Source organism: Mya arenaria, chromosome 6, assembly GCF_026914265.1.
Source record: "Mya arenaria isolate MELC-2E11 chromosome 6, ASM2691426v1".
NCBI lineage: Eukaryota > Metazoa > Mollusca > Bivalvia > Myida > Myidae > Mya > Mya arenaria.
In genome coordinates this window covers 83,301,366-83,316,063 of record NC_069127.1, presented here as the reverse complement: position 1 = coordinate 83,316,063, position 14,698 = coordinate 83,301,366, and the positions used below count along the sequence as shown (strand labels likewise).

Sequence of the window (14,698 nt, the reverse complement as noted above, 5' to 3'; positions counted from 1 at the left end):
AGTATTTTACCTTAAGGCCACACCAAATTAATGTTTAGTTCCTCGGATTTTTGCCGGAAAAAATTGGAGCGAGCGAGCGAAAAAAAAATAAAAAAAATTTGTCAGTTTTTATAAAAACCGAAGCGAGCGAAGAGCGAAAAATATATTTTTCCTTATATTCAATATAAATAAGAAAGATTGTTCAAAATAACTGCCCTTAAACCCATTTTAATGCCATTTTGAACTGAACCTCTAATGGACATTGGGAAAATGTCGGAATACATACTATTTATTCATCCGTGTTTAGTACAAACATTTTATGGATTAATCTAATTTCTTAGATAATTAAAACGTACTTTAATATGACGATCATTCATAATAATAAATAACCCTGCTTTTAGTAAAGAGTTTGAAACGACTTATATAAATCTACCTGAATTAGTTTAACATAATATGCAACTGTATTTAGACATAACTTAGGATTGATTTTGGATTTGTAAAAAATGATCACTTACACACTGGCATCAGCAAACATCAGACTCCATATAACATAGACTAAATTTTGTTTTTATTATCACAGGAAATGCAATGACATGTGCTTATTAAAACAAAAAGAACAAGGGTATTTTTCAGAGTACTTTTTTGGTTATTTAGATGTTTTTATGCACCAGCCAATTGTATATGCCCCCCCCCCCAAGTCCGGAATAGCGGGGACTTTGACTTCCGTCTCTCAAAACCCAGTTAAAATACCCGACCTGCAGGGACACACTGCTGGTAAAATCCCTGCCAAATGGCCTCCGCAACCTGAATACCTATTTGAGGACCATTCCCGACTATTTTCAATATGAAGACAAAACCACATTCACTAGGCACTGCGGGGCCACCTGAAAGGTAAAAACACAGCCCATTGCCGCTGCTGTCCCCGGTAAACCCCTGGAACAAGGGCGAGGGGTGGGCAGGGCAGTGGTTACAATTGGTGCATTACAATCCCGGATTATGTTGCAAATAAAAACAAAATATAAGGTGATAAACTTAGGCTTACTTATGTTGAGGTATATCCATACCAGTGTTTATATCGCTATTTGTTCAAAACTGTTGCTTTGTCAGAATTTGATCAAAAATGAGCTTGATACATCAATTTGGACCAAACAATGACTCATGTTCCAGTTAAGTTGACCTGTGTCATCTTCAGCATCGTTGTAACGAGGTAACATTTTGGTCCCTTGTATTATGACTTGAATAAAATAGTACAAAGTTGATCATTCCGATTTCCATTTAAAACGAGTTACTAATTACGCAATATAATCGCTAACAGTGTCAGATACATATGCTTTATTGCATAATGATTGCTTTAAATAATGTTCTGTTAGTGCATGAGACGATCAACAATGGCTTCAAGCATGCTCAAAACATATTTATTGTCCAAAATAAGATATAATTTCCAAATTTCCAAAATTTCGAGCCACATTGTTTATACCGGAAGCGGCCATTTTGATTGAATTTATTGAAACCCATGCTAAACGATCGATATACAGTATAAAAACACTACCCATCGGTAACTTCCCTTTACAAAAACACGAAAACTAGCGTAGAAAAATTATACTTGATTATTTTTAGCCTTTTAATTAATTATTACCTGAAAAAAAATCTGCTTGGCGATCAAAATGGAGGTGCGGGCGCACAAAAAAAATAAAAATATTTTTTTTACATTTTCAAAAAAATAGGAGCGGTAAATCCGCGGAACGAAATATCAATTTGGTGTGGCCCTAAACATAAATCTTGATGTGAATAAAGTTTATGCCCCCATAAAGGGAAAATATAAACAAAATTAACCCTTTCCCTCATGTCAAATCAGCCATATTAGGCCTGCTACTGCATGGCTTATCAGTACATTGATAACCAGTAGCCAATAGATAATAAGCCCCTATAAGTACCCCTACTGCATAGGAGATTATTGGAGAATATTGAAAAATTGCCCCCTATGCATTTCTAACTTATTTTTCTAGTATATCTTTTGGTTTAATCAATTATAGTTCAATATAAAGTTTGTAGGTAAATGAATTTCCGATCCAGTGGTATAATTTTTATTCTGTTGTCTAAATTATTTGGTTGAATATTTATAGAGAAACACAACTCCTGCGAAAATTGAAGATGTTTCAATTGATTTCATATTATACTATATTTCCTTTGACACCTATGCATAACAACTTTAATATTTTGTAGTATTTCTTTTGATTAAAATAATGTTAGAAATTCAAATAATGAATATAGTATTTGTAGTGTATTAAATTTCGAATCTAGTGATCATAGTTTAATCTAAAATGCTTTGACAATAAACAAATATTCAAATCACAGAAATCATGCATTGTTAAAAAATAAACACAATTTAATTGGGTAAACAACAAATGTTATTTCAGATTCATTATTCTCATAAATAAAATGTGCATGTCCGTTGTTTTGAAATGAATTGAATAAAATAATAGTAAATATCAAAATAAAAGGCTGGGATGCTACTGGCACAGTTTTAAAAACTTTGGGAACGTACTAGATATTGCCCTGAACAAGCCGAACAACTCGATTTTTTAATAGTCAGAATCGCTATTTAAATTAAATTTAGTGATTCCGTAATAATATTATAATTAAAATCTGTCAACACAAGGCAATAAATCAAGGTCTGAAATGCATGGACAATTACGACAACATTCTTGTGTATTTATCGAGATCGAGAGAACGCGTGTTTTAACAGCTGTCAAACTGGGTCATATCACATATAATTTTATTATTATCCGTGTATTTACAACGAAATACTAACTTTGATTATCAGACGTAAGGGGACAGTTTTATTACCGGATTAACATTCCATTTTTGGAAACAGAAGTGACAAATGACATGTGTTTATTCAAGCCAGACTCTTGTTTACTACATCGTAAATCAGCCATTTTGACACATTTCTAAACCATGACAGGTGACGACATTAGCGCGTGATCAATAGGATATATTTATATGATATTAATTATTGGTAGTTTTAAATAGCTAGTGACGTGTATGGGGATTTTCCATTAAAAACCGAGACAAGCACGCGTCAAGCATGCGCTGTGAACTTTTAAGGCGTGTTTGACCTCTGTCTCTTTTAGTTGCGATTTTCCGAAAATCTTGAATAGTAATATCATCTTTTTTCATTATTTATATAATTATCGATGTTTATATTACACAAAAATGCATTTGTTGCGAAAAAATAAGCAACAGATATGTTAATAAATGACCGTAAATAAGCATGGCACATTTTGGAACAATCATGCGGGAATCGATAAAGGGACAATTTGGAACAATCATGCGGGAATAGATAAAGGGGCAATTTGGCACAATCATGCGGGAAAGGGTTAAGTAAAAGTATTTGACAGTTTGAAATAGCATCTGTCAACTTGGAGTCCAATGTTGGGCTGTTTGTTGGGGTGAAATTGTCTTTTATTGTTAGTTTGAATTCAATTGAAGAGGAATGTTATATACAAAAACACCATAACTATTGTTTCACAACATGAGAAATAACACAAACTGACTTGACATATATATTTATTAATTTCTTTCATACTTGCAAGGCACATTCAATGTGAACATATTGCATTTGCATGGCACATACATATAGACATAGTAAACAGAAACAAAGCAAAAAGAACATAGAGAATAGCTATATGTGGAGATATTTTATCGCAATGTTACTCTGCTAGGTTATGCTGTCGTCAGAGTATAGGAGGAAAGAATCCCAAACGGTATGTCACCGAAATGTGTTAACAAAGTAAACCCTAATGCTGTGGTTATGATAATGTATTGCGTAATAATATCCTTGATCCATATTCTTCACAATTTCCGCAAATGATCAGTTCCAAAAATTTCTAATAACAAAAAAATAGGGGATACAGTACACAGAAGAAACCTAGTGTTAACTATTCTGGCCCCTTATTGCATTTCAATATTTTAAAATTGTAACCAACAGCATTTAATGAATATATTCGGCCGGAAACTGCGAAATCCATCCTCCTAACCCAGGTTCAACTTCATGGTCAAGGGAGATAAATCCTTTCATAGATTACTAGAGTGATTCATCTTGCTCGGTTCATCCAGAGTTAAAACTACCATATGAATGGCATGCCACCTAGAACTGTCTGCCGCAACAGATTTGTGGGAGCACTTCTAAACTCAACTAATCTGTAGCTATTATTTTTGTTTTATTAGAAATGGATAAAACAAAAATGACAATAAAACATTTTTTTTTTATCCCATGCTCAAGGACAGTTAAGGTTTTGGATTTTCTAAGATATTTCAATTTCTTTCATAAGTTCCAGCTATATGTTGTAAAGTACATCCAAGTTTTCCATCATGAATGAGCACAGAATATGAGCTGTTTCATAAGAGGTCAGTCATTAGGAATGTCATAAAAAACTCTTTCACAGCACATACAAACTGTTAGAAAGGGCGGGAAGTACTTTTAGTATACTTTTTTTTAGTAGGATTGTTCATTAAAATATTCATGGTTAATGGCAAAACTGTGATGGCAGGTGGCCAAATAGGCGTGTATATTTGATAATGTTTTTTCCGTGTTATAAATATAACCACTCTTATTAGATCTTCATGAAACTTGGTCAAACTCTTTGTTAGAATTATATTTAAGACCAGTGTCAATATGAATCATCTGTGGGGGAAAAGAAGGTCACTAGGTCAAATACTAATATAAATTTTGTGTAAAATTTCCTAATATTGCATTGAAAAGTTCAACGTATTTATCCAATCTCAAAGAAACTTGGTCAGAATATTTCTCGGAATGATCATATCAGGTCATAAGCTCTAATCAAGCAAAAAAAAACAGGGTCATAAAATCAACAGTTTTTATCAAATCTTCATGAAACTGGGTCAGAATATTTCTCAGCATGATGTATAGGACCAAAAATTTGTGAGAATATTGGGTGATAAACTTAATACCATAGAATGTCACTATCAGCAGCCACCATATTTGTTTTGAGGGTTTTTTTAATCTTGAAAATGGCAAAGGTCATTAAATAGTACAGCACATGTACATAGGTAATGAAATTGATTAAAATAACTATAATAACAATTTGGGTGTTCCTGTCAATGAAGGCCACGTCGTCGATGATTCATGTCATGTTAACATTGTCAACTTAAGGTAAGTATTACTAACATGTGGTATAATGTGACAAACAAGTTGTCACTGCCATCACAACATTTTGTATGATATTACTATAATATTTACACCTGAGCTTCCATTCCTTAAATGAACTGTCGTTTGGCAATTGCGGTTATCATCTGTTAAACGCAACATCTTCGGATATGTTCGGAATTGCGAATCATCGCATAACAATATACATGAACACTATTGATCTTGTTATCCCCCGCCGAATCGAAGATTTCGGGAGGGGGATATTGTTTTGGCGTTGTCTGTCTGTCATTCCGTCCTTCTGTCCGTCCGTCCGTCCGGTACCATATCTTGGTAGGCATTGATCAGAAAATGTTCAAACTTGGTCAGAATGTTCCCCTTGATCATATCTCACCCTATTTTAAAAGTGGGTCACATGGGGTCAAAAACTAGGTCACTAGGTCAAATCTTAGAAAAATCTTTGGAACATACTAGAGGCATTATACATGGTCAAATATTCATGAAACTTTATCAGAATGTTTTCCTTGATGAACTCTTGGTCGTAAATAAAACTGGGTCACATATGATCGAAAATTAGGTCACTAGGTCAAATCTTTGAAAAATCTTGTCTGGAACCATATCCAGTGCTCCAGCCAGGATTTGAAAAGGGCAGGGTGGAGTTTTGAAAAGGGCAAGCTACATGAGTCGTGTAGGGGCGATTGGGGGTGGTTGTGAGAGGGGTCCACCCCTGTCACAAGGGGTTTTTTTTGGGGGGGGGGGGGAGGTCTCACCCTAGAATTTGTTTTGTTTTCATAATCAATTTAAATCATTTTCCATGATTTTCAGACTTGAACAAAATGGGTCTTTTTCTCAAAATTTAGAAGGGTGTGTTTTAATATCAAAATTAAAATTTGTCTTATTGTCTGTGGTATACTGTGATTGTACTTGACTGGAGTCATCTTTAGTGCAATGTCACATTTTTCTCCTAAAAATCATGTAAAATGAAGAAAAAAACAAAGACAGTTAAACATTTGAAGCAATCAAATAAATAAATACACAAAAAACAAATATGTAAGGGACGAATGTTAATTTGGTACGTTCAGGATTGGGTACGAATGTTACATTCAGCCTGGCTGTTATTTAATTGTCTTTAGTAAAATAATGTTTAATATGCTGATGTTTTAGAATAAAATGACAATAAAAATCACTGCCCTTGCTTAAAAAGTCACTTATAAAACATAGAACATTGATAAAATAACTCCGAAATTCGGTCTGACAAAATCACGGTTTCTGCGAATTTTGACAAGATCGTGGACATGATAGGTTAACACTATATAAAGCATCAACATATTTTTGTGGGTTACAAAGAAATTTTTAACATCAATATTTTAGAAATAAACTTTCAAAACATTTACTGAATAAGTGATGTATTTGATTGTGTTAGCGCCACTTTTCCTGTGTTTATAAATCGGCAGTGACCGTCTGCTTCAAATCAACACTGTTTAAAATGGCGAGTCTCGTCTGTACAACACAATAAGCAATTATTTTAAAATATTTAATTGTGCTTGACAACATTTTTCACCATCCCCTCACATTTCCTATAGCATTTTACGAACTTTCAGCATTGAAGAAACGAGTTCTCAATGTATATTCTGATTGGCTGGTATTCAATAGCTCCGCCTCCTGCCGATGTTCCCTATTTGGCTTTTCCTAATTATCGGATTAAAAGATGACCGGTTATGAAAACACAGGTCGTCTGCCAACTACACAAATACACAATTAGCTGTCATATGACTTGGTCAAGGCACATGGGAAGATGAAAGGGCAGTACGGCATATTTTAAGCAGTCGGCAATGGGGCAGCATGGTGACATATTACGTAATTTGTCTCAATTATGACAGCGGCTGCCGATCTTTAATAATGATTTAAATAGTAAAAAGGGCACTAACGGGATAATTGGCGCTAATAGAGCATTTGTGAAAAGGGCACTACTCAAAAAAGGGGCAGGGCGGTAAGAAAAGGGGCACGGGCGCTGCGCCATTGAAAAACGGGCTAGCTGGAGCACTGATATCATGGTAATGATTGGTCAAGTTATGTTCAAAATTGGTCATGATGTAAACCTTGATGAAATATGGACCACTTTAAAAAATGGGTCACATGGGGTCAAAAACTAGGTCAGTAGGTCAAATCTTAGAAAAATCTTTGGAACATACTAGAGGCATTATACATGGTCAAATATTCATAAAACTTAATTAGAATGTTTTCCTTGATGAAATCTTGGACTTCTTTAAAACTGGGTCACATATGATCGAAAATTAGGTCACAAGGTCAAATCTTAGAAATGTTTGGTCTGGAATGGAAATGATTGGTCAGATTATGTTCAAACTTGGTCATGATGTACCCCTTGATGAAATATGGACCGCTTATAAAAGTGGGGCATATGGGGTCAAAAATTAGGTCACTAGGTCAAATTTTAGAAAAATCTTTGAAACACATTAGATGCAATATGTATGGTCTTATTTTCATGAAACTTGATCAGAATGTTTTCCTTGATGAACTCTTGGAGCTGTTTTAAACTGGGTCACATGTGATAAGAAATTAGGTCACTAGGTCAAATCTTTCAAAAATCTTGTCCGAAAGCTATTTTATGGTGGTGTTTGGTCTGATTAAGTTCAAACATGGTCAGAATGTTCTCTTAAATCTTAAATTCCCAATGTTCTTTAAAGGTTAAATTTTGACTGCGTTTTAAAATTGGGTCATATGGGTCAAAAACTATGTCACATGAAACTTAATCAGAATGCCTCAATGAAATCTTGGAATAGTTTGAAACTAGTAGGTCATGTGGGGTCAAAAATGAGGTCACTGAGTGAAATCTTAAAAGAAACTTGTGGACACTAGAGGCTATATTTTTTGCATATATCTGGACCAATCTTCATCAAACTTGATCAGAATGTTTGCCTTGATGAAATCTTAGATAAGTTTGGAACTGGGGAACATGGAGTCATAAACTAGGTTTCTTGGTCAATTCTAAATGTATATACAATATTATTTTTTTATTTCAAACAGTTGCAATCAAACTCAAACTCATATATATATATATTTCATCAACAATTGATTTCCATTCCTTGACTAAGCCCAATCAGGCGGGGGATAACGAATTTGCTTGTTATTGTTTGTATTGTGTCAGCAGGTACCATAAAAAATAAATCAACATTTTAGCTTTTTTTATGATATATTTAATGTACTGTTGCCATTAGTGTTTCAATTTGACGTTTAAAAGTTATTTTAAGTGGTTGTTCATTTCCCGCATTATTGTAACATCATTTGATAAACTGTTTCCGGTTACGGTCGGGTTGTTCTATTAACAGAATGGGTGAAAAAAGATTACTGTAAGGTTGTCTTCAATGAAATAATGAACTTTTGGTGTAAATATAAATAATGAATTGCGGGACTGATGTCATTATTGGGTTATTGGGGATATGAACACAATTGCGCTGGTCAACGTATGCATGGAGTCCTTAGGACCAGCCCAACTGCGTTCATACCCTAATATTGACATCAATCCCGCAATTCTTTCCTTAAGTAAGGCAGAGGGAGTTTTTCACATTTTCACATAAAGACAGTGCACAATGTTGCCATGCATGCTTATCACCAATTTTTTTCACAAAGCGAATTCGACCAGAAATTGTCAAAAGCCTTAAATTATAGATATGATGCAGGCATTTTTTTTAAATTAATTTCCGGGGCATAAAAGTGCATCCTATGCACACTAGAATATGGTATGTGAAGGGCTAGAAATGGCCTTTTTTCTTATCTGAAATTTGCCTGTCTGCATTGGAAGGTATAGGGTAATTAATTAGTAGTCTGTAACCTTAGAAGTTAACAGGTAAAAAAAGCTTGTGACAAAGCGATATATGATCAAAATGCCCTGGGAAGCCTTCCAGAATGTGACAAGTATGAAATATCAATGTGTTGTGTAAAAAATGCTCTAGGCTTATGTCAAAATCCCCTGGATTTCTGAACAAAATCCTCTCAGGAGGTGTCCAGGATAATGGGATGAATGTAATATAGAATGTGCATGACTGGTGAGTATTCAATTAAACTTTGATTTATTTGTCTGCTGTGATATCCCAAATTTATTTTACAGTCTGAAAGTTGCCTTAAAAAATGCCATTGATCAATTTAATGTCAGTTCAAAAGGATAAGATGGTCACATAACGAATGAAGCTGTCCAGAAGTTTCCTGTGGTAGACAGTGGCTATAAAGTACATATGTGTCTATGCCAATAAAATTTTGTATGGAGAATAAAAGAAAATGGGTAAGATTTTGTTCTCTATTGATTGAATTCCTGGCGATACAGAAGAAGCTGGAAGTCCCTAATGATACACATGATGAATAGATTGTGACACAATGGCACTCTAGACAAATAAGCCCCAGCTTGGATGTAAAACTCATGTAAATCTTACCTATTCGTATGTATTTGTTAATTTAGTTTTGCATCAGACAAACTGAGGAGTTTCTCATAGTACTAAGGAGGACTGGAGATGGCATTTTTCTCTTTGGTCAGTGATTGAGACAGGACAATGGCCATTTGGTATTGCAAATTAAGGTTGAAATGATTCCCATTGACATTGAAGGTTTGCTCTAATTGAAATGTCCATCAGAAGGGACTACCTATATAGAATACATTACTCAGATGGTTACAATTGTTCTGACGTTCATGAGGTGCCTTTTTAAAAAAAACTCATGAAAGGAAAAAGAAAGAGAAAAACTGAAAATCATCTGGAGTTTTTGTTATAAGTAAAGATGGTCAATGTCCATTCCCTAAGGACTGCCTAGGTCATTGTCAATTCAAAAGTGCTGGTTGATTATTGTCCATTTGAAACCGGCTGGCTTGGTTATCATCCCTTCTAAAAGGGCTTGCTTGATCATCTTCCCTTCTAACTGGGCTGGCTTGGTCATCATTTCTTCTAAAGGGATGGGCTTTGTCATCGTCCCTTACAAAATGGCTAGCTTGGTTTTCCTCCCCTTTAAAAGGGTTGGCTTGGTCATCATTTTGTCCAAAAGGACTAGCTTGACCACACCATTTTAAACGGCTGGCTTGGTCATTGTCACTTCCACAAGGGCAAGCTTGGTCATGGTCTATTGCGATAGGACTGGCTTTGTCAATGTCCCTTTGAAAGGGCTGGCTTGGCCACCTTCCCTTCCAAAAGGGCCAGCTTGGCTATGGAATTGTCTTTTTCAAATGGGCTGGCTTTGTCATCGTTCCTTCCAAAAGTGCTTGCTTGGACTTTGTATATTCTAAAAGGGCTGGCTTGGTTACTGTCATTCCAATAGGGCTGGTTTGCAAATTTGCACTCTTGGCAATCAATGTACAATTATCTGGATGGCTCTAAAGTGTGAAAGTAGCGTACAAATTGATCAGAAATAACTAGCTGTTAACCATGTTATTTGTTGGGCTGCCAAATTTCCCATATATCATCTTCTGCTCATTTCTTTTATATGGATTCTGCAGCCAGAATAGGTCTTAAAATTTCCCAAGAAAGACCATCTTCATCTGTGTAATCAATTTCTTTACTGTTGAGGTCTTGAATAGTTTGGCAGCCCATTGAATATGTTTTTTTCAGGCCAGTGCTTATCTGTAATGGCTATGAACTTTTATAGGGAAATTGCCATGAAACAGCAATCTTTTCATGTGAAGTTCCCTTTAACATTGATTTTTGAAGGAATTGGTTTTAGTTTAAATGTACATATTTCAAGTACTATGGTAAAACAAACAACCATAATAGTGAGCAATCATGCTTGTCAATTAGTTAAACAAAGCATGTTCACATTACAATTTTGCACTGATGATGTTGCACTCAACATTTCAAATAGGGTTAGAAGTTTATTGGAATTCACAGTTCTGCCTGTTGTGGGCTGTCAGTCTGATAAGATCCACACCCACATTCTAGATTTAATTTCAGTGCCGTCTGAGAGTTCAATGGAATAAGCAGTTTTTCTGGCAATCTTTTGATGTTTCATAACCTTAAATTGTTCAGAATGCAATCGTGGAGTGGGCTGGAGTTAACACCACCACCGATTGATGCTGCAAAACCTTGAAATGCTAAGTTGATTTGCAGTAGTATTTTGTTGTTACTTTTGCATTTATTCCCAATGTTAAACCACCACAGTTTTTGCCTGTTCTCAGGTATGAAAAATAAAATATGATTAGGTTGTTCATCACTACTTCTTATGTTAACTAGAGCAAGTCTTCCCTTGGGAAATGGAGGAATTGTTTTTTTTGCCTCCTTTGTGTGATGTCATAACTGAACAGATTTTTTTCATTGTTGCTCATAAGAAGTAAGAAACCGACATGTTGCCATATTACATCCTGCTTAAAAATGGCATTGAAGAAGCAGTAATGTAACTATCAGGTAACTGAGGGTTCTTAATAAGTGTATTTGTAATGCCAAACCTTCTCAGTGTCTTTTGATTTGCTGACTGTTTTTCTTAAACAATTTATTTATAATAATGTTAATTCTGTGTGCTGTTTTGAGTGTCTTGTTGATTGTCTTTGAAGGGTTGATATTTGTGCCATTGAGAATTTTTGCATTAGTTTTTGGCTCACCTGAGCACAAAGTGCTCCACCTGAGCATGAAGTGCTCAAGGTGAGCTTTTGTGATCGCCCTGTGTACGTCGTCCGTCGTCAACAATTGACTGTTAACACAGAGGTCACAATTTGGCCACTATCTTAATGAAACTTGGCTAGAATGTTATCCTCAATAAAATCATGGATAAGTTCGATATTGGGTCATCTGGGGTTAAAAACTAGGTCACCAGGTCAAGTTAAAAGAAAAGCTTGTTAACACTATAGAGGTCACATTTATGACTGTATCTTCAGGAAACTTGATCAGAATGTTAATGTTAATAATCTCTAGGTCAAGTTCGAATCTGGGTCATGTGCGGTTAAAAACTAGGTCACCAGGTCAAATTGAAGGAAAAGCTCTTTAACACTCTAGAGGTCACATTTATGACTGTATCTTCATGAAAGTTGGTCAGAATGTCTAAAATAATAATCTTTAAGTCAAGTTTAAATCTGGGTCATATGCGGTTAAAAACTAGGTCACCAGGTCAAATCATAGGAAAAGCTTGTTAGCACTCTAGAGGTCACATTTATGACTGTATGTTCATGAAAGTTAGTCAGAATGTATATATTGAGTAGCTCTAGGACAAGTTTGAATCTTGGTCATGTGCGGTCAAAAACTAGGTCACCAGATCAAATTGAAGGAAAAGCTTGTTAACAATCTAGAGGTCACATTTATAAATGTTTCTTCATGAAAGTTGGTCAGAATGCTTATATTAATATCTCTAAGTCAAGTTTAAATCTGGGTCATGTGCGGTCAAAAACTAGGTCATTAGGTCAAATCATAGGAAAAGCTTGTTAGCACTCTAGAGGTCACATTTATGACTGTATGTTCATGAAACTTAGTCAGAATGTTTATATTGATTAGCTCCAGGCCTAGTTCGAATCTGGTTCATGTGCGGTCAAAAACTAGGTCACCAGGTCAAATAATAGGAAAAGCATGTTAACACTCTAGAGGCCACATTTATGACCATATGTTCATGGAACTTGATCAGAATGTTATTCTTGATGATCTTTATTGGATCAGGTGAGCGATACAGGGCCTTCAGAGCCCTCTTGTTTGAGTGTTGGGTTTGTCTCTTTAATATCGTATCATGTATCATGAAGCACTGTGTATGATGTTATCTGTTTTATCTCAGAAGAGGGTGGACCAGGGTTGAATTTTGAGGGTCAGGAACACTCCCTGGCTGTATGATTATTACTTGATCTTGTGTTTTATCTCAGAAAGAGGTGGAAGAGGGTTGCATGACAAAGTTAGGGACCACACGCTGGCCATGCGTTGAGTATGATTATATATTATCATGGTGATGTGATTTATTTCAGATGAGGGTGAATCAGGCATGGCAAAGTTAGGGATCACACACTGGCCATGTGTTGTGTATGATTATATATGTGATATGTTTTATTTCAGAAGAGGGTGGTCCAGAGTTGCATGGTGATGATCAGGAACACACGCTGGTTGTGTGTTGTGTATTATAATTAACTTGATCTTACATTTTATTTCAGATGAGGGTGGACCAGGGTTGCATATGGACGAACGGGAACACACGCTGGCCGTGTGCTTTAAGTATGGTTCCATCTACTTCATGAACAACTATGATGATGTTTGTCCCCGCATTGTACATAGCATGCTCACAGGTACTGGTTTATTGATATTTTGTTTGTTATTATATATAGGGCCTTTTTATGCCCCCGAAGGTGGGCATATTAAAATCGCATCATCTGTCCGTCCGTCCTTCCGTCCGTCCGTGTGTCCCGCTCAATAACTCATGTCCGGGCTGTAACTTTCCCTTGTATGGACAGATTTTAAAATAACTTGCCACATGTGTTCGACATACCAAGACGACGTGTCACATGCAAGACCCATGTCCCTACCTCTAAGGTGAAAGGTACCCTTAGTGTATATTCACAATGGAATGCTGAATATAAGGACATAAGAATGTAGGTTGTCAAGTATGGGTGGTATTTTTTATGTTCAAAGGCAATTTAAAATAACTTGCCATATGTATTTGTTTGATCTTTAACTTTTCATGAATTGACCTTGTTCATAGGTCAATGTCACATTCGGGGGCATTCGTCACATACTGTGACTGCTCTTGTTTAAACCAGGTTTCCAGCAAAAAACTCAAATTTAGATTGATGGATAGTAAATTGACTTGCTGTATTAGTAGCTTATGTGAAGACATAGCTTGCGATTGCGTTAAATAAACATGGGGTGTAGATAACTAATGTGAAGAGCTAGCTTGAGATTGTTTTTGAGCTGGTGGGGTCACGGTCAAGGTCACTGCTACAAAAATAGAAAAATGGTTTCCAACTAATAAGTTTGGATAGTGATGAACTTTGCTGTGAGGTAGCTTATGCGAAGAGCTAGCTTGGGATTGCTTTTGAGGTGTAGGGTGCAAGGTCAAGGTCAAGAAACTCCATATGAAAGTTGCAGTGGAACTAAACTAGGTACTTTAATATTTATTTGAGTTATGTCTCTTTTTTATAAAAGTAAAGAGAAAAGCTGCTGTTTTTTTCGAACTTACACAAGAAATTAATTGGCTATAATTTCGTCTTCTTTTTTTTGCCCATATGAAAAACCTGTTTTTTTTCGCATTGTGGCGATTCTAGGTTTTATATATTAGTGGTGTTTTATTACCTAATCTCTTACTTAATTGTGCATCTGAACTGACTAAGGTATTGCTTCAATTCTTAATCATAAAAGAGGAAAATGTTAAAAGTGCTCTCGATTGATTTCGCAGATCATGACGGTGGTGTTTCATATCATGTTTTTACTAGGAATAATCATAATAAGGCCTAAAAAAAAAATATGTCTGTTTGGAGTAACCTGACCCTACCTATAAAAATGCGCTGACTCTAACTATTTTTTTCCGTTTCTGAGCAAAAAAATATTCGTTAGCGAATAGAGAGTTACGAAGGGCGGATAAATGCGAATTGGACGATCA

At 35.5% G+C, this 14,698-nt stretch overlaps 1 protein-coding gene across 1 annotated transcript in view; it reads left to right on the top strand.

Annotated features, from left to right (window-relative positions):
- LOC128237470 (tubby-related protein 4-like) overlaps positions 1-14,698 on the top strand; it is a 95,213-nt gene that overhangs the window by 37,289 nt on the left and 43,226 nt on the right. The window contains exon 7 of the mRNA XM_052953038.1: positions 13,257-13,388. Within this exon, the coding sequence (XP_052808998.1) occupies positions 13,257-13,388 (132 nt within the window). The remainder of the gene's footprint in view (positions 1-13,256; positions 13,389-14,698) is intronic.